General features: G+C 42.5%; 1 protein-coding gene across 1 annotated transcript in view; it reads left to right on the plus strand.

Moving 5' to 3' along the window:
• The window catches only part of LNPEP (leucyl and cystinyl aminopeptidase), a 1221122-nt gene that overhangs the window by 802254 nt on the left and 397113 nt on the right, over positions 1 to 21755 (plus strand). Inside the window, exons 12-13 of the mRNA XM_069627677.1 lie at positions 20133 to 20316; positions 21108 to 21264. Of these exons, the coding sequence (XP_069483778.1) occupies positions 20133 to 20316; positions 21108 to 21264 (341 nt within the window). The remainder of the gene's footprint in view (positions 1 to 20132; positions 20317 to 21107; positions 21265 to 21755) is intronic.

Here is a 21755-nt window from a genome sequence, read left to right on the forward strand (position 1 = left end):
AAGTAATCCTACAACTTAGAGAGTGTTAATCTAAAAAGAGTTAGCTTTCTAACCTTGTGTGTAGATTTAAAGGTTCCACTGGTTGTCTTGTCCCTCAACATCAAAAAAAGGACTGGTATAACAAATGCACGTAGTTGCCTATGGAAAGGAAAGCACATAATGGCTTGAGCGAAGTATATAATAAGTCAAAGTTTTCGCAAAAGTAAATAGTGATAATGCTTTTACTGTGGTGAAGAATTGCAGAGAATTGATAAACATTTCTTTGTTTGGACAATAAGACACTTATAATTGCTTGGGCATATTCGATCTGTCTATGTTACTAAGTTTAGCAAGTCTTATCTGTAAAAAGACGGGTTTATAAAGAGAAAGGCTAACCTGTTAGGGATACGTAAAAAACGTCAATCAGGAGGTGGAGGTAGATTGGTAACAGGAAGATCAATGTGAAAATTCTAAGTGTCACTGAGCGGACGCCTCGTAACTGCAAAGATAAGTAAGTATCGTTTTAGCAAGGTGCTTATAAAGCACAGAGTAGTGGCTGTATGAGCCTATGCTCATGAGGACTTACTTAGAAACGAAGAATCGCGGGACGCTGTAGCAGACTCGGTAGCTGATGCCGTCGCGCTGGAGCTTGTTGGCCTGCAGTGTGTGTTTACTATTTATACCATCATAGCAATGACGTAGGCACGCAAATGCGTGCTCTTAAAAAAGTAGTCCTCTCGGGTAACGCACACGCGTAGTGCGGCATTGTTTACTATATAGTAATTGAGTAAACAAAAGAAGCGATTACTATGTCGGCAATGAATCGGGAGTCATGCGATGTCATATTTATTGGTTAAATGCATTTTGCCAATAAAGATTGAATATTTCGTGTGCAGGATGATACACGATTGTAAGTGTCACGGTAACTACATAGTCAGTCCAAAAATCTTTTTACTGGGGATTCAAGTGACAGTCCATGTCAACAAGGTAACGGAGTGCCGGAATATGTTTATATGTTTATAATGTGTTGGTATAAAATAAACAACAGTATTAACAAGTTACAAAATTGAGAGGTTTTGATGAGATTCAAATATACTGCTGTTCCATTTGAGGATTCACATTCTATGGAGTGGAACTATGACTCAATGATAGGTATAGATTAGAATTTATACAGATCTTATTGTATACATTTAGACCAAGAGACAAGTGAGTGTTTCCTATCTGTAAATAGTAAGACATGATGAAACAGATTTATACACGGTCATCAATGGATATTTTGGTTAAGGTACATCTGTGAATTTAATCACAAAGAAATTCAAAAGCTAGTCTCCTGTGTCCTGGGGTGCTCAGAGGAGTCTTCAGATTCCTCCTTGCTCCCAGGATTTGATGGGTACCCCCCCACTGTCCTAACTGGGCGGAGGTTTTCAGGATGACCTTAGTGGGCCTAGTCTCCTGGAGTTACCCACTAAACTTCAGAGTACTTGGGTGCCCATACACGCTGGAGACCAAGTAATAATACCGGGTCACACAACCGCTCTCATATGGGGCCCAAGATGGGCACGTATTTATATCTGATTCACGACAATATGTTCAAGTATCCATAATATACCATACTTCTTAGAGAAAGGAAGATGAGTCTTTCTGATTCATATCAAAAATGATTTATCCATAATAGTTCAAACAAAAAGCTATCACTAATAATCCTTAGTGAGGAAGCAGTTGCCACAATCCACATGTATTAGACTAAAAAAGCCAATGCATTTTGGAAATTATTTCCTTCATCAGGGCGAGTCTCATTGGTGTGGTCAGTGGTGAAAAACAGAACGTCCTGCGTTCATGCCCACTCAGCAGTGGGTTGTAAATGACAATATGCACAAAGGCATGGAGAAAATCCACTCGTGCTTACAAGGAAACCAATCTTGTAATACACAGAGAGAAACGATCCTCCACTGTGCAGCTGCAGGGCAGTGCAGTCTGAGTCACTGCCCTGCAGCTGCACAGTGGAGGATCGTTTCTCTCTGTGTATTACAAGATTGGTTTCCTTGTAAGCACGAGTGGATTTTCTCCATGCCTTTGTGCATATTGTCATTTACAACCCACTGCTGAGTGGGCATGAACGCAGGACGTTCTGTTTTTCACCACTGACCACACCAATGAGACTCGCCCTGATGAAGGAAATAATTTCCGAAATGCATTGGCTTTTTTAGTCTAATACATGTGGATTGTGGCAACTGCTTCCTCACTAAGGATTATTAGTGATAGCTTTTTGTTTGAACTATTATGGATAAATCATTTTTGATATGAATCAGAAAGACTCATCTTCCTTTCTCTAAGAAGTATGGTATATTATGGATACTTGAACATATTGTCGTGAATCAGATATAAATACGTGCCCATCTTGGGCCCCATATGAGAGCGGTTGTGTGACCCGGTATTATTACTTGGTCTCCAGCGTGTGTTGCAATTATAAGTCCGGGTGTCTCCAGACTTGTCACAGCCAGCTCCTTTTCAATTGGATGTATATTCTTTTTTGAAACATTTGATTTTTACTTGAATATTCTGAACATTTTTGAATACATGGTGGTGCCCACTCTCTTTTCTGTTTGTTACTTGGGTGCCCATACCCAGATGCCCGCCCATCCATACCTGGGAGGCACTGATCTATGAGCCCCATACTTCTAACTGGATAGTAGTCTGCCATCCCCGTGGCCCTGGGCTCATGTATACCAGGGGACATGGGGGTGGCAGAGTCCAGGGATTGGGAGAGATGAAGCACTCTGGTACTAGGGTTCCTGAGGTTATGCTCAGGTGTTTCCCTTTCCCAGTGAACCTCACCTCTATCAGCCCCTGCTCCCCGTTGCCATGCAAGAACCTGAGTTTTCTGTTGCTCAATCAAGGCCTCACTAGTCTCTATCAGTCTCTCTTGCATGGCTATCTGCCTGAGGAGCCTATCATTGTTCTCACAGAGAGCCTCATTTTCTCTCTGTGCTTCCTAGTTTGTCTTTTAATACTGGGCCAGTCTTTGCTGCAGGAGGGTTACCTCCTGAGTCCTGTCCATACCGGCCTGTTCCTTCCTTGCTAGAGCCTCTTCCACCCTCCTGGTGTACTCTAACACGTTTTGATGCTCTTTTTGGAGGTCACCCAGTCCCTGGAGGGCCAGCTGATTTTCTTCCAGTTTCCCTTTTAAGTGATAGACTTCCTGGCCTAAGGTGTGCCTTTCCTAAGTAAGAGCCTGCCTCTGTGCCGCCAGGTCATCCCTCTGTCTTTCAAGGGCACCAGCTTTCTGGCGCTCTTCATCAAACTCTGCCTGGATATCCAGGTCTTTCAAAATCAATGTATTGCTCTCTGCCTTCTCTCTATCTAGGTGACTTTGCAGGGTGGCTACCTGCTCTGTGCATGCCCTGTTGAAATCCAGTTGTTGCTCCAACGTTTTCTGTCTCTGCAGTAGAGAGTCCAAACTTTCTTGGTACTCCTTCTGCAAGGCCAGAATTCTGGTATCCTGGTCTGCCTTTTCCTGCTGCAGGATACCCATATCCTCTTTAATTTTACCTATATACTGCCTGCTTTCATTTTCTGACTCCTGGCTCTTCTGCAGCCTCTGCTCAGAAGGGTCCAGATCAGATTGGGCCTTTTCTAATGCCATCAGTTGCCTACTTGCCAAATCTTGGCCTTCAGCATATTTGTCCTGTATGGCTCCCATAGATAAATATAAATATGCCGCTATTTTGGCAATCTTATTTTGCTCATCCTTGGCCTTAGGGGCCATATATAGTTCACTCAGGAACACATGCAAGGGACCCTGATCTCTCTAGATATCTAACCCAGTTGCAGTGACCTGTTGTGTGATTGCCTACATCCACACATTCTGGTCCTGCTCAGTCCACTCGCCTCTCACAAATAACTTATGTAAAAGGTGTTCTATAGCTATCTTGATGTCTACCATTGTCACCATTTTGGATATATTAATTTCCTTCCTGACTTACAGAAGTTTTTTTAAATGATTTTATTTTGCAAAATAGACCGTTTCCTTAGAGCGTTCCCTTTTGAGGGGTGCTTTTACAGCGTAACACAGCGTGGTAGCCCATCAGGTTTTATGTATCTTGTCCGTTAGCACACAGTATTAAGCTGCACAAGTGGTAGATCTAATCCAGAAGTCCCGCTACGAGCCCCCAATCTGTAAGTGATTTCAATCCAGCACTCCAACTAAGTCAATGTTTAGTATGGGATGCCCAATGGAAACCCTTATTTATATATTTTTAGGTCTAAAGTTCTTTTAATTCTGGATGATGTACCCTTATATAACGCCCCTCTCTTTGAATTCCCCTGGTCTCACTGAACCAAGAAATAGGTTTGTTTTGCAAATTAAAAGATTTATTTGAAGAATTGAACAATAGATATATCACACTTTGATAAATATGGATAATGTCTGAATATCACACTTATGAATATGAACAATGATCAGCAATGGGTAATATTACAATATCAACAATCTCTTTAATCAATCAGGAGTAGCAATAGGAAGAATACTGTAGGAGAGAATACTTGGTATGGTTCAAGGAAATGCAATAATAGGAAAGAAAGCAACACAGAAATAAACTTGATATGACTTCAATCAAAAGACAATATGATCACTCTTTCCCCTGTGACTACTCACTCCCTCTACTATGCAAGATGAAGAGATGGAATGAGGGCACACAGATATCAGGAATAACAATCACAATGCAGTCAGTCCCGATTCCCCCCAGCAATCGGAGAGAAAAAGGAATGCTTTAAAAACAGGTAAAAATGCTTTTGAATGTGATTTGCAATGAATGGGAAAATGCTAATATGATTTTAATTCGCTAAATGGGTTCAGAACTAGTGAGAGTTGCTTTGGATTGGTTCAGGTCAACACTAGCAATGATTATAGAATGATTAGCAGATGGAAAACGAAATTCAGAAGTGGAAAGCAAGAAATAGCTATTTTACATGAAATTAAATTGAGCCAAATTGCAAATCGCTGCAACTTTTCCGCATGCGGGAAACGCGATTACAGCAAACTATAAGGAATTGGAATGTCGTTTAGGGTTTGTTTCTAGGACGTGCGGTTCACAAATTAGAGGTTTTTGTGAAGGTCGATTTTTCAGAAACAGAGTCAAGATTTCAAAATGACAGATTGCGCTTTAAAGATTCAGAACCAATATGGACTTATACTACTAAGGGGCTATGAAAGTACAAGATACCCAACAGGACAATCACCAGAACAGGGCGCCTTCCACTCTGGTTGTTGTGCGCCAAGATACTTGACTTTCTTCAAAATATCAGTGCATAGATGATTATCGCTACAGTTATCACAGACAATATAAGAGAAGAACTCAGGATGGACACAATATTCTATAATGCAGTTCTGGATAGGTTAAAATGGATTGAATAGGATTACTTTAAACTAAGAGATGACTATGGACAGTTCTAGACTAAATACTCACTCCTATGGCTTTGGAATGGAATGGGCCCGTCAAAGATCTGGTCAAGGGTTTGGCTGGGATTCTCTTGCCACCGGACAGGTCTCAGGCACTGGGTTCTGCTCTCAGCTAGGCCCTCTTGTCTGCGCGGCCTCTTGGACTGGATCTGACGGGTTGGTTAGAGCTCTGCTCTATGGATCTGGATCTTGGTTCTAGCACAGGGTTCTTAGCTAGAAGCAAAACAGCTCTGCCAGGCTGTTGAATAGTTTAGTTAGGCCCTGTGGAAGTCTAGGGGTTAGAATCAGGTTGCAAAAGATTCTGAGGCCTGCTGAAAAAGGGTTCAGCTTCTTGAGTTAGTCCTCTCTGCTTCAAAGTTCTAGAGTTTGGTTCTAGAGTCTGGTCTCTGGATCTAGGTCTGGAGCCTGGATCTTCCTGCAGGGTGCTTCGCCAAGAAATCAGTTGAGGAGTAGAAAGTGTGTCCGCCTGTCCTCAGCAGTCCCTATTTTTGTATTTCCAAAGTGGGTGGGGGAGGCTGATTCTACTATGCCCAACCATCTAAGGATCTGATAGGTCAGAGAATTTCCCCTCTCCTGATTTGATAAAGGAGCAGTGTGTCATCAGGTGTCAGAATGATGCCGTGTTTATGGCCCAAAGGAAATCCCTCCTCTTTGCTTTTTCTTAGGAAATCTATTTTCCCCAAAAAACATATTTCCAAGATACACAAGTTGTTCATAATACTTAATTACATGACAGATTGCCTAATGTACATTTCTGTTCACCTCCCATCTTCCTGCGAGCTATGGTTCATAAATGACAACTTTTTCACGCTTTTGGTGGGTTTCTCAATGTTGGTTCTGCACCAATTTGTATACATGCATGCACGTCTCCTCTGGGCACATTCCTGTAATTTTTCATGTTGCTAACATAAACACCATGGCTACAATATGAATAATTTCCAGGGTTCAGTCTCAGAACATCGCACAGATTCCAACTTAGTCTTAAACTGTGAGTGAATTTTTCATTTTAACAATCTCTAAGTTTCATATTTTTGTCAGTTCAGTACACTTTGCTATAAGCATTTTTTTAAAACATATATTTACACCAACTTCAATCAACAATTTCAGTCTGGCCCGCCTCCAGAGCTGGGCTGAGTCAGAGGGTCACATGGCTTGCCTTCCTGCCAGAGCAGTTGTTGTGAGTTACAACCCCGAATTAGCATTTTCTATTCAGCCCAAGGAACCCATTGTTTCTTTCCCCTGGCAGCAGGGGAAATCTCATCCCCTCCTGATTAACATGCCAATGCGATATCCTCCTTTTTGGTGGGAATGAACAAGGCGTGAATTTCCCAGGGGAAGAAGGACTCTTGGAAGTTTTATCTGAATCAGGTTACCTTCTGGTCAATTGTAACATAGTCCCTTGTGAAAAAAAATACATTTATAAATTTAGAATAAGCAAACCCATCTTTACTTCCAGTCCTTTTTCAACATGAAAATCAATGTTTGACACTCTTATATGACATTTTGATGGAACTCTCTTCTTTGGCATAGTTTGAGTTCAATGTTCACTTTACACATAATAGGTTTTGAATCACCGGCTTCTGACAGAGGAGAGTAACGGTACTACACCCATTTTTGACAGCTTTCTTTCTGTCAAGTATCTTTAAAAGAGGATTTTGTTCTGATAACACATGATTCTTGCTGACATAGGTTTTTTGTGGATTCTTGCAGTAGAATAATGTGGAACACCCAACAAGGATGTTGGATCTATTAGGTGGTTTGTGAGCCATGATTTTTGCACATTTTTAACAATCAAGAAAACGGATTTCCAAACAGCTCTGTGTTTCTTTTTGGCAATCAGCATTGCTTTTTCAAGTGATCTCAGGCTACCTTGTGGGTAGCCCAATGGTGGGTTTTGGCAGTAGTCTCCTGTGTGACCACTGACATAGGCAAAAGTGGATGGCGGCCTATTTTTAGATTTTTACTGCGCAATTGTGGGTTATTTTTAGCAAGCAGCATGCTTTCCAGTGGCCATTTCTGAGGTTTCTGCTGCCAGCAATGCACAGTAATTTTGCAGGGCCTGGACCAGTGGGTTGAGACATCCCACAGGGCCCACAAAAGCAGCACACCAGCGTCTGGGACCCATATGAAGTCGGGGAAACACACCCAGAACAGCACACCAGGGTCTGGGACCCATACGAAGTCAGGCAAGCCCCACAAATGCAGCACACAATGGTTGAGGACCCACACAAGTCCGAAGAAGCAGAGAGTCAAAGGGCTGGGGCCCAGAGCATGTCTGGTAGATCCTGTGATAATATGAAGGGGTGGGGGACCGACACAAAAGAGAGACAAGCTGCAGAACAAGTCAGGGAGATCCCGAGACATCCCAGAGGGGTCTGGGACCCACATAGGAGAGAGGGACAAAGAGCTAAAATAAGGTGACCCATTTCCCAAAGAAGAGACATTTTTTGGATTTCCGAGATCTATAGTCTAGTCTAGTAGTATAGTGAACCAGACTTGATGATACATTTGAGACCTGGGGAAGAGATACCCCCTGATACTTGCGAATTGTGTTCTTGTGAAAAGATTTGCAGTTCAAGTCTGTCCTGATAGTGATCCAGATTTGATGCTACATTGGTGAACTAGAGAAAGAATAGGGGAGGACACCCCCCTCCTGATATTTGGAAACTGCATGTTGTCGTAAGAAGACCTACAGTCAAGTCTGGCAGGACAATAATCCAGACTTTGATGTTACATTGGCAAAAGAAGAGTGGGGCGAGATTCTCCCCCTAGCCCCCTTCCCCTTATAATTGGAACTATTTTCTTTGTAATAAATAGACTGGGAAAGAAAGAAGAGGGGAGACAATTTGCCTGTTAAATCCTTTTTTGTTTTTGTATACATGTGGAGGACCATCCAACGTCAAGAACTTTTAAGTTACAAAACCACTCATTGTGGTATTTCATCAAAAACAGAACATTTGAATCTGTATCAAGAACAGGAGGAGCCTCCTTCTGGATCAAGAAGGCTCCCAGTTTTTCCTTAGTTTGGAGTGTAAGGGGCGGAAATAGGTTTGGACACAGAACAGTCGACATTTTACTTTACTGGATATCCTGACAGAGTCCTCAGTATTTTTCTCGAGGTAGGGCAACCCCTCATAGAAATAGGGCAAGATAGGTTTTTCATTTTCTTTATTTTTATACATAAATAAAGGTCTTTGCCACCACTGTGTCAGACTTGTACTTCTGCACCCTTACATTTGGTGTTAGAGGTGGGATCTTGAACAACTTTATAAATTGTGGAAGACCCTGAAATTTTGTACCGCACCCGGCACCCCATGTTAAATAGTTAAGGAGTTACGAGGGGAAGAGATTCAGTTCATTCTCCCCAATGGAACCCCTCTATACGGTTAAACAATGACTCTTAGTCAAACTAAAAATCCCAATATCACAACAGAATCTCCTATTCAAAGGAAGTCCACTAGCCGACGGAGCTAGACTGTCCGACTGCTCGATTGGACCCAACCACAAGTTAAATCTTGTTTTTAAACTCTTTAAAAACCTCCCACCACTAGGGATCCTAGGTATAAAACCAAATTTAAAAAAAACATAGGTAACTTCTGGGGAACCCGTACAACCTCATACATTGTCTGAGACTTTGTGGCAAGGTTCTGAAGAAAATTCCACAATAACGAAAGAGACACCTCAGACAGAATTCTGTAGACCCCTAGAAACCGAGTTTACTTGTAAGTTTGAAGAGGATTTTTTTCTCTTTGGAACACTGAATTTTCTTCTTTCTTCTTACTGCCCATAAAGGGTGGTCAGTCATAATTTAGAATGACAAAAATGTCGAAAAAAAAATGTCGAATGTATTATTTTTTTATTTGTATGTATTTTTTGGCTTTGGTAAGTATAAAAAAAATGGGTAAAATAAAAAAAGGGGGAAAAACGTATTGAAAAATAAATTCGACATTTTTTTTTTCGACTTTTTTTTTTCTAGAAAATGACTTTCGACATTATTGTTTTCTACATTATCACTATAAACCCCCATAAAGAGTACAATCCGATCAAGTTCCACCGCAGACCAAGAGCTCTCACAGAGACCAGTCCGGATCCAAACCATGAGTACATTAGAGGCTCTGCTGGAACATATCCTAGCCCACCAGGTGGAAGCCGAGGCAAGGTTCCAAGAGGATATCGCCAGGATAGTAATAGCCCAACAAAGAACCATCCTCCCTCATGGGATTCTACAAACTTATAGGGAAGGGGAAGATTTAGCAAGCTTCTTCCTGAACTTTGAACGCCTGGCCCAACAATTGCATTAGGTGGGATGAACTAAAAACCTTTTACCTGGCACCCTTGTTAAAGTGGGAACTACAGTCATCCCACCAGACCCTCAACCCATTGGGACTTTTCATTTGATGAAATCAAACAGGGCTTGTTACTCGGAGTGGAACAGACTGAAAATGTTTACAGGAATCTGTTTCAGGAAATTAAATGGAACTCAGGGGAGAACCCAGTGGAGTTGGGGGCCAGAATTCAAAACACCTCTCTATGGCTAGGGAAGAAAACCCTGCTGGAGGTGTTGGAAGCCTTAACCCTGGAACAGCTTACTAAGTGTCTACCTCCCTCTTTCCAGAGACCCCTTTTACAAATGAGCAAGCCAATGCTGGTTATTACAAAAGAAGCTGCCTAAATGTAACGCTCACCTGATTCCCGTAGAGGCGCCGGTCTTGACTGGGCGTATACCGTATCTGCAAAGGTGATGTGTAACACACGGCTGGCTCTTTGGGCTGGACCTCTGTGCACTGTATGTCAGACTTGAAGGGTAAGATGTCTGCAGATAGAAAATATGGGATTAAGGAACTGGGTTATTGAATGTCTCTCTCTTCTTCCCTTTCTCTTCTCCTGTAGAACCCCAAAGGTTAACGCTCTCACCTTAGGTAAGTGAACGCCGTGCTCTCCATCTGCCTCGGGGCAGGGTGCTGTAACCAGTTTCTTCACTGGATAAGGGGAGCAGGCCTCTTGACTTCAGAGGACTGCTGTCCGTCGTTTACTGCACGAACGGTAAGTTTCGAGTAATTCTAATGTCTTTAAAGTCTTTAGTAATGATGTTTCTTGTTTTGCAGGGTTCCGGCGATGGCGGATGACGGGCTGAAGTGAGTTGAAGGTGGAGCCCGTGTGATGAATAGAAGCGCCTGGAAGCACGTAAGTAAGCGCTTGTTGCCTGCTTCACGATGCGCTCTAAATGTCTTTTTATTTTGCAGGTACAAGTTCGGAGCGGCTGCAGGGTGCCGGAATACCCACTGGGTTAGATGTGGAAAGGAGTAATGGCAAGTGAGTATTAAAGTTCCCCAATGTCTTTAAACGCACCTATGCAGCGCCGAAGGCCTCCGGAGCGTACGAAGAGTTGGTAAGCTTTTGTCTTTCAGATGCCGGAATGCAGCGCGAGGCGTTGGTGACAGCCGATGGACCAGGTAAGTGAAGAGCTGTCACTGAAGACCGTAATGCTAACCTGTTCTTTCTTGTCTTTATAGGTGTTGCTGAAGACTGGATTCAGGATGGTAAGCCTTTTTCCTTAGGCCCAGGATCAGATGCAGAAGACACGATGAGCGTTCTGCTGCAGAGGATGCAGAATAACGCAAAGCAAGATTCATCCATCGGGTGTGGTTTAAATAGCCTCCTGTAGTGCTTAGGGTCTCCTTCCACAGCCACTCCTAGGTAAGAAAAGAGTTCCTGCTTTCCAGAAGAGTTCCAGTGTTCTGAATCTAGGGAGTGGCTCCTGCCCCACCCAACAGGAAAAGTAGTTCCAAACAGAAGAGGATCAGAGGCTCAACTGGCAGGCAAGTAAGCAGCATGGTCTGCTGCAGGTAAGTCCACCCAAGCATTATGAGCCCGGCGCTTCCAGCGCTGGGACTGGGCATATTTATGAGCCTGGTGCCACTGGCGCCAGGACTGGGTCCAAAAGGTCCCAATTGGGACTGGTTGGCACTCGGAACCTGGGTTATGGATCTGCTTCCAAGGGAGTTGGGAAAACCCTGACCTTTTGGAAGCAGAGATCATGACACTAAAATTATGCAGAAGCTAATAAACACCTTAGACTTAGACGATGGGAGGAAGGACACAAAAGCAGGACCCCGATCCCAGACTGCCTCCAGAATGCTGTTGGCTGCCCAGCTGTTAACAACGTTTAAACCTGTGACCTTTGCACGCAAGGTATTGGAGATTCCCTAAACTACATTGACTACTGGACTATGAACTTTGGTCTGTCTACATACATTACTTTACATCAGACTTAAGTCTACTATTGTGTTCTTTTTTTAAACAAATTAAGCATCTAAATACTGCTGGACTGAAGCTCGGCCCACAAGCCACTGAGCACAGTGATTGAACCCCCGGCCACGCGCATCTGCACGCGCTCATCCAGGAGTGCCTCCGGAGTGCTGTTGGCTGTTTGCTGGATTGTGGCGTGGTGGCGGGAGCTATTGTATCACAACTTTTATTCATCTGGGAAGTTAGCAAATTTGCTATCTACCAATCTACCAGGTGTTCACGGCCGGTAGGAGCATTGTTTTTCACCTAACCTCATATTCATCTGCAGGAAACATCACTTAATCTTTCTTGGTTGCTTCACCATAACCCGCTAAAGAAAAATGCGGAAGAAAGAGCATATGGCGCCCTCAAAGAAAACTATCAGTGCACCCCTGGTCTTTACAACAAGACGGGATAGTTTGTCACGGGCTATGGCCCTGCCTTTTTCCCTGTCTCCCGAGCCTGCTGATATCATCTCGCATCGCGTGGGATCAGAGGGGGTTATAACTAAAGCGAAAACACCTACTGTGGTTGTTCAACATAACATACCCAGTGATCCCTAACAGATTCCTATGGAGGACATGGGAGCTTTACCCCAAGTTGTCAAGAACCAGATAATGGGGATACAATTGGTGGCAAGGGATCAGCCTCTACCAACATGCCCTAACGTTTCTCTATTGAATACTCCTCCCCTGTTTTCAGTTGGAGAGATTTCCCTGTTAGCATTATCAGAACATCTGAGGGACAAAATGGGGAGGATGAGCCATTTACCTCGGCACATAAGCCGGTAAGAGTATCCTCAGAAGGGGACTTTGATTGCTATGAACACAATATTATCATGCAGACTATGCAGGTGGACGTGTTAAATTAATTAAAAGCTCACACTCAAGGTTTACAAGAAGCATCTACTCTTTTAGCCTCTTTGATTTGTGAGTTTATGGAAACAAAGGATGATTTCCTATCAAGGGTTATTAACACACATTTAGGAGCACATGTTGTGGTTCCTGAGGTGCAAGATGATCATATGAGGCAAACTGAACTTGTCAATTTGCCTACTAGTATATCCTCTGAGGCCATCATGATGCCTAGTCCTGCAATCAAAAATGGGGTTGTCTGTAGTGGGGTAGTCCAGAACAATATAACTTCAGAAAAAGGGAAAAAAGTCAAAAGGAAGAAAAATAATTTAACAACAAGACCGAAGTGTTCTAACACTTCTTCTAGAAAATACGTGCGTCTAGTAGCGCTTACTGATTTGCAGGATTTTGTGCATTCTGATGAATCCCCTATCCCCTTTGTTAGTAGATGACGACTTTGATTGCAGGTTGGTAGGGGAATCTAATTTGCAGTCGGTCATGTCAGATGAACAGGCGCATCAAGATGAGCAAAGGGAGCAACGGGTTCAAGTTGCCATGTCCCCAATATTGGTAAATAAGGACTCTGAATCTAGATTGACTGATACAATGAAACACCAAGGAAGGGTGAAGGGCAAAAAGCCCACATTGTTTGATATATTTAAGCGGACTGATTCTGCCCCATGTCAATCAATAAACCGCTTCCTCAGGTTCCCGTTGGCTACTTAGGAGGACGTTTTAGGTCTGATCAACGCTTGGATAGAAGAGCCTCCCACAGATGATTTCAGTGAAGTTCAATGCAATCCCGTACCTTTCACTATTGAAAAGAGTCTAAGGGGGATGGGCCCCCACTAAAATATCCAGGGTTCCAGATTTACCAATAAGTGGTTGATCGTGCCCGTGCATTTTAGAGAACCAGAGATCAGAGAAATTGTGAAACATATTATGACTCATGATCAGTTGCATACATTCCAAACTGGCAACACTGCTCACCAGGGCACGGGGGTGCGTTCAAAGGATTTAACATCTTCATGGAGGACTGATCTCAACATTGGACATAGAGGAAGCAGGGACTTCAATAAGGCATGGCAGGTGAATGATGACCAGCGGCATAATCTGTTTGAACGGTCTGTTAAATTCGGATCTTCCAGTCATACTACTAAGCCAAAGCCAGGTGTTACTGACCCATATTAAGGACTCCTAGTTAAGGATCTCATGAAACATGAGTTAGAGGCACCAAAACAATTCTCAATTGTCCCTAAACCTTTTTCTGATATTGCGAGTGATACCGGCTTTAATGTAAAACAGGGCCAAGGTGGGTATTCTAATTGCCCCAGTCCCATACATAGGGATTTTTCCGATTGCAGAGCCAGTATTTCTGGAAAAACCTAGCTTTATACATATATATGTTTGATCAAGGGGGCACAAATTCCTTAAACAGATCCTATATATTGGCTCTCTTTGATGAAATCCCGGCTCTTAGACTTGTTAGTTCTCATGACATAAAATTGGTAGATTTTATCCACCCTAGATGCTATGATTATCAGATTGGTTATACCCTCTCGTATGATCTACAAGATCTTGTTAATGGAGGCACCTAATCTTCAAAGAATGGTTTACGATCTGATCCTGTTTATTTCGGGCAGGAATTATCATGGTACCATGCCAAAACAAGGGGAGTTAAATGAGGCAGATAGCACATTGGCCATGCCTAATGAGGGTAGGCTTGGATTGCATAATATTATTCTTTTGCAAGAAACTTGGATATTGGTGCTTCCAGCTTTTGATGGATATGATGCAATAGCTGAATCAGCTAAACCGGATCCTAGAGTACGTCCTGCCGGAGGCCTTCTAATTACCATAAAATCACGGAGAGGCCTTACGTTTTTGGAAACCTGGAAAGTGACAAAGGGTTTACTTGCAGTAGTAATTGCAGAGTCAGACAAACCTGGGCTAAAGATTCTTTTGTTGAACCTATATTGGACTCCGTCCGACAACCTAGCATACACCCTGGGGATCGTAAATGATAAAATGGAATCTTGGTTTGAAAGTTTCCCAGGTGCTGAAATGATCTTTGCTGGGGATTTTAATTCGGATTGCTTGTCGAACACTTTATCACAGATTGAGTATCCTACTTCTGAGAACACAGGGGACTTTACTGAATTGCAAGAGGGGACCTCTTCTAGAGAATACTGTAATTCTTTGGGCTCGTCTAATAGGAGGATGGTCCAGGGCCAGAAATGGCGTAAATTTCTTGAGGGTTAGGGAATGTCAATGCTTAATGAGGATTATCCTCTTAAAACGCCAACTTGGACCTTCACAATTTGGCTGCAAATCTGCTTGTCTTACCAAGTACTTATAGCGATCATGCCATGTTGAGAGTACAGATCGAGGGGCTATTCGGTCTATATTTGAGTGAGTATCTTCCCTTGTCAGCAACGGCGAACGTAAGAGGTAAACATATAGCTTGGCACAACAACAACATTCATAATCTAAACATGTTACTTCTAGAGGACTTTGAAGGCTTTAATTATGCGATAAAAAGGCCAATTATTCATCTATCTTTGGGTCCTATTCAAACTCTGTGTTTGGCGCAATACCTAAGGTTACAAGCAAGATCACAAGAGCTAGAAATCATTGCCACAAATTTGATATTCAGGTTAAGAACATGGAAAAAAGCCATAAGAAAGGACATACGTAGGCTTTGGATATCCTCCATGACGGAGATGTATATTGCAAGTAGGGTTAAACGCTTGCAACAGAAGAGGAAAAATTGGTTGAAATTCCACCATTACATATTGCTCCAAAGGGATGCTGAGGATATGATGGAAGCTCCAGAAAAAATAAGACAACTAATTTGTGTTTAAAGAGAATGTGCCACTGTGGTCGTCAATTTTGGGAGTTCTGTTAAGCAACATAGTTTCCACTATGGCAATGCCCTCATCTTGGAGGATTTCCTATGTAGTACCCAAATACAAAAAGGAGGATAAATCTTCCCCCTCCAATTACCACTAGGGGTGTCACGGTATTCGTTTTATGGCGGTACGATAACCTTCTTGCCAAATGACGGTATATCATGGTTATCGCGGAATAGCAGGTGGAGGTAACTAAGCTTCACAAATATTTTCTTAAAAGGTCTCAAATTGTCACATTTATTATCACAAACAAAACCAGGCACCCAGGGCTTGAATTGGGCTTTTCAACATACTTTCCACTGAAATGCCACCCCTTGCTTCCACCAATTCCACCAAACACAGACACACGTTTGGAGAGGAGGGGGGGGGGGGGGGCCTGCTGCGACTGGCAAAGCAAACTTAATAGCTTTTCTTAAGTGGACATTTAGGCTTTTAGCTCCTCCACTGGCTACTGGTGAAGATGAACAAGTTGCCATTTTGATAATCACCATGCCACAGATCAATGGAGGCTGATGGTAGTATGCGCTTGTGCGCTCTCTCTCTCTCTACATTACAGCCTTTAGTTTACTTGCGGACTAAAAGGTGTTCAGTAATCAAGGACATGTTACCCTTTGGTATGGCAGCAGGGAATACCTGCACAGATGAGTGCATTTCGCGGTGTGACTTATTATATGTAAATTCAATGATAGAACTAGGTAATTCACCCATGGCCATATGTTTAGAAAACATTATCCATTATAAATATATAAACTGCCAACCCAAAGTAAATCCTTTTCCTTCTTGGCACTGTATTTATTCTTCCTATTGCTAACATACTGATTTTGTGTCAGGCACGTGTGGTTTTCGGAATGGTATTAAAAACTGCTCCAACTGAAACTACTTGTACCAAAAAAAGAACTTTTTTTTTTTTGCATTGCCTTTTTGCATTCGAAGTTCTTTAACTTACCATCAAGTCAATGCTTTCTAGTTAACTTACAAATACGCATGCAGGATTTTCCAGCTGTAGCAAGGTAGCATTTTGAAACTGGTTTCTGCCCATTTTTAGCTGATCCTCCAGGAAGCTAAGGCAGCTGCAGAATCATGGCGCTCACTCTTTGATCGCCTTGAATTAAAGAGCGACTAGTGGAAGTGTTATAATGCACACTTGCTGCTCAGTCACAGGTCATCGCTTTGAAAATTGGCCTCGACTTGCATTTTTTTTGGAACCACATGGCATGGGCATCATGACCGCTCGCTGTTGCAAAAAGTTTGTTTTGACAACTCTTTATCCCATTAAAGGGAGAAGTCACTCATGTGTGGTCTGAAAGCCCATGTCATTGTGTTTCTTTTGTCAAAATGTCATAGCCAACACAGACACAGTGAAAGGTTGCATAGTGAGCTAATCACTATAGCTTGTTTACAACTGCCTGGTGTATTATGAAGGTTTGATGTCGGAGTCACCCCTGACCATGTAATCCTAAAGGGACAGCGTTCAGTGGGCGCTGTTGATTTCTTTCTTGATTCTTGTAATACATGTTCATTTACCTTCTGAAAGATAGTGGCAAAAAATAACAACTTTGAAAATGACAAAGTTAAAATAGATATCGGCACAAATATGGCCTAGACCACCACCTCTCCACAGCCACATTACCGTTTTCCCCAGGTCTGAGTGCATTAGGACCCTTGGGATGCGAGTTCAGAAGGAGCAATGCTTTCATGGGGGGTGTCACAAATTGATAATAGACCTAAGAAATATTTCACCCCCATTGCTCTGGATACTTCAAATTGAATGTATAATCTGTCCTGCCTGCTTGAGTCCAGTTCCATATGCAGAATAAAACTGGTGTCATTAGGCAATGTTAATCTATTTTCGATGCATCTATGGGGACTGAGGTGTGGTGCCGGAGGGAGGAGTCAGGGCAGCGCATGCTCCCAGGGCCGCACCCTGCGCTCCTCTAAATTAAAAGGGGAAGAACGTTTTTTTCTGGTGAAAAAAGTTCTGTCTCCCATCCCTTGGAAGGGACGCCCATGCAGTATGCAGGAAAGGGGACTAAGGACTAAGAGTATGTTAGTCACTACAGTGAGTAACTTATAATGTCTCCCTTGCCTTTTGAAAGATGTCTGTTTTTTGTGTGTAGCAGTGACACTTGGCTACGACTGACCTAATGCCGTTTGGTGGACCCCCGGCTTCATGTATTCTATCAAACTTGAATTTCGTGGTTGCTGGAGGATCAAAGAGTGGGGCTATCATGGCTTTCACTCGATTCTCTAGGGAGGATAGCGACTCGCCTGGTTTCTCGCTGAGGCCCATGATGCAAATTTTTGTCCGGCATTCCTTGTTTTCCATGTCGTACAGCTTCAGTGCCAGATCCCTTTCTCTCTGTTCCAGATCCTGGAACTGGGCTTCGCTGCTCATGACTGTGAGGTTGCTTGATAGTTGGTTGTTTTCGAGTGCTTCTACGCTATCCTCTACTTTAACCATCCTGGACTGCAGGCCTGTGACTTTTTTGGTTACGGTGGACTTCATGGATCTGATTTCCCCTAATAGCAGTCGTATGTCCGCTTTATGTTATGTTATGTTACTTGCCATTTATATAGCACCTGATTTTTCATTGGTATGACTTCAAAGCGCTGGTAGGGTGAACGCCCTCGGGAACCGTAGTTCAAGACAGTAGAGCGAAAGAGTGTCGTATGGTGCGTGGGTGCACCGGATATGTGTGCAGCTGGTGTGGTTGTTGGATGATAGCTGCTTTATAGCGATAGGTGTGGTGCTGAACAAACAAGGAAGACGACCTGCCGGACACGCAGACCACGATAGTTCCACCAAAGCTAATAGCGTCACTGTGTTAAAGTTGATTTTATAAGTGTGCCTAATAGCATCACTGTGTCAAAATCTGAATTTAGAACGTGTTCCCAACAACATTGAGAGTGCCTAATAGTGTCACTGTGTTAAAGTTGAATTAGAAAGTGTGCCTAATAGCATCACTGTGCTAAAACCTTGAATTTGAAGGTATTCCCAACATCATTGAGTGTGCTCTAATAGCGTCACTATGTTAAAGATGAATTTGGAAAGCGTGCCTAATAGCGTCACCGTGTTAAATTCTGATTTTTGAATCTCAGGCACTTGTACTGATATCCACCATATCACACCACTATGCCTACTCTCTTCTATACACTATCATTCAACTAGAACACAGCTATGCCATGACAATTCGGCCTAGCTGTTCTCATACGAACACAAACCCACAAACACCTCATCACCCTAATAAAACACAGCTAGCTGAGCACATTCCAGCTAGCTTAGGCGTTCCTCAGGCCTAACGCAGCCAGAAACCAGTCTAGGTGTCCACCCATCAGACTGAACACACCCAACTGATTTCATCAGCACCCCCCCCCCCCCCGTGGTCTCCAGTAATTTTTATTTATTTGTAAAGCGCTGAAGGGCCCGAAGGCGTAAGGATGGTAGTAGTTACTGTCTAGTATTCAGGCTGTTGTTTGCTTCTGACTGGTCACAGGACAAGTTGCTATTCAGTTAATGTCAGATTACATTTGTAACTGTATAAGACTGTTTGAGTACGTTTACAACCACTCTTTGCAGCTGTGGCATATTACACAACATCTGGTAGTTGGCTAGAATCAATCACATTTTTCTCCTAGCATAGTATATAGTCCAACTAGTAACAAACGTATTCCCTGGAGTGTCCCCCTCTTTCCAGGCTTAATGACATACATTTCCTGATCATTTGTTACAGTTGTTATATCGCTTTCTAAAACACTTGCATTTACTTAGTTAAAAATGCAATGAGTATGTATTAGGTTTTAGTTGGAGGAAATCCAATGGAGCGCTATGCAACAAGGGGATTCAGTAATAAAACTAAATATTATGGTTGCAATTAGAAGGCCCAGAATATTGTTGCTACCGTTGGGGAGATATGAAGATGGGGGGGGTGCATTTGAGTACAGAGAGTGGGGAATACAGGTTTGAGAGGGAAAACAAAACCCAGTTTGTGTCTCGAAGGGCTTAAAACGAACTGTCTGTGAGATGTTCTTTAAAGTTGTATGTAAAATGTCCCAATGCCCGCTAAGTCCACTGAGACTTTTACCTTTTCAAGAAATTGAAAGTGATAACTAATTGTCAAAAATGTTGCTATTTCTAATACTGCCTCTGTATACACGTGGCATAATACTGCACACTGAAATTATATGTGAACATTTCGAGAGGTTGAGCCTATCCAGCCTGAAGGGGGCCTTGATATATGGTATTTAAATGTGCACACGTCATAAAGCAATTAGTTTTCAGAATGCGTTGTGTAAAAATGGTACAATGTAAAAGTGGTACAATGCAGGTCCAGGTACCTTAGTTTAGGAGCCTGGACCTGCATTCCTTATTCTTGGAACCCTACACACAACTGACCGGTTTGTCCCACTAACACGAGAAGAGTGGTCCAAGGCAACAGTGTTTTAGAAGATACCTCAAGCATAGAAGAAGAAAAAAAGATCTGCTTCATAAATCACCTCGCAAGGAGTACTGTAGCTGAGGACCTAAAGAAGGGATGAGGTGATGTTTTGCAATCGGTGTACCAGTGGAGTCGAGCATCAGACTGCATATTATTGAATTTGTCAATCTGATTTAATCCACTAACATTCGCTTCTTCGTTGTAGCTAGCATCTCACTTACCGATGAAGTGAGCTGGATAAAGTTTAATGTGGACATGAATGGATATTACGTGGTGCACTATGGAGATGACGACTGGGAAGCACTCACTAAGCAATTGCAGAAAGATCACACTGTCTTCAGCTACAAAGACCGAGCCAACCTCATTAACAACATTTTTGTACTTGCTGGGTAATTTCTAATATTGGTTTCCGTTACATATGTGTGTGTATGTGTTTGTTTTCAAACCCTTGCCCCTTTTTTTTTAACAAGACATGACTTTTCTGTGTTATTGTACAGGATCTTTTGATGGATTTCATGATTGATAGCAGGCTAGAGTTTCTTGATATGTTAACTTAAAAACGGAAACCAAATCTCTGAGAAATAGAAAGTCATGTTTTTGACAGCATATCAGAAAAACAAGCTGTTCAAATTATGCTATGTAAGGACCCATTTTGGCAATATCCGAGGTCGTGCTGCTGGTCAGACATTGTGGGTTTAGCAGAAAAATATTCCTAGCAGGAACAAAGGTGCGGGTGACTAGAATATGAGAAAGAACTCAAGCAATTGTAATCCATGTCCATCTAGGTGCCCTTTCTGGCAATCTGGATACAGCCAGAGAAATTACACCCTTTAGCAATTGTTCATACCAAAACCACATCAACTGGCATTGCATCAAAATTGTGAATGCCCGTTGTGTTGCGAATTCTTAACAGACGGAATTCTCAAGAATCCAAAATGGGTGTTGGGTATTAGTGATCTGTTTTATGGAGTAGACAGTGTATGCAAACAATGTCATTGTTCATTTAATTATGGTAGTATGTGTGTGGTTTGTGTGCAGGTATTATTTACTAAGCAAATGTCTGTATGGTCTTCAGCAAAGTTGCAATGCATGCCTCATCTACTCTACTGTTTTGCCATACCTTTGTTGATTTTGGACTTTGCCTAAAATGACTTCTGCTCTTGCTTCTCTTAATTCATAGAATAGGTAAGGTCTCCCTGGTGAAAGCTTTTAATCTGATTAATTACCTTGGAAAGGAACCCAGCACTGCTCCGATCACTGAGGCACTATTCCAGTTGAACCTCATCCATGGTCTTGTGGAGAAGCGGGGATTGCAGCTATTGTCAGGAAGAGTGAAAGTATGTAGAGCGCTTGAACATCTTTCATTGTTTTCAAATGTTGTCCTCAACTTCAGTGCCTCCCAAAAATGTCCATCAAAAGCACAGCACAAGGAAGCCTAAAGAGAACACCTTATGCTCATCCATGTCGTTCCAATACTAATGTAGTAAGCATGTTGGGGGCCGGGGGCTATCTGTTTTCGCTAAGCTGATATTCTTGAGTCTGGTATTATAAATTGACTGTTAGTCTCTCGTCAGGCTTAAATATGCACCAAAAGACACCTAAATTGGCCAGTTTTCCCAATGTCTACTAAATACTCATCACTGTTGATTCCATCTGTCTAACTGCAGCTTCCACTGTTATGAAGTGACAGTTGCATGCTTGCAAATGCCACCAAGATGCTCCAGATCTGCCTTCCATCTATTAACTAACTTCCTAATGGCACAACTCGTTGGTCACTTATTCTTTGGTTAAAGGTCTTGCTACCTTAACAGTACTTTGAGGAAGATTA

This window comes from Ambystoma mexicanum, chromosome 6p, assembly GCF_040938575.1.
Source record: "Ambystoma mexicanum isolate Mex_15411 chromosome 6p, UKY_AmexF1_1, whole genome shotgun sequence".
Taxonomy (NCBI): Eukaryota; Metazoa; Chordata; class Amphibia; order Caudata; family Ambystomatidae; genus Ambystoma; species Ambystoma mexicanum.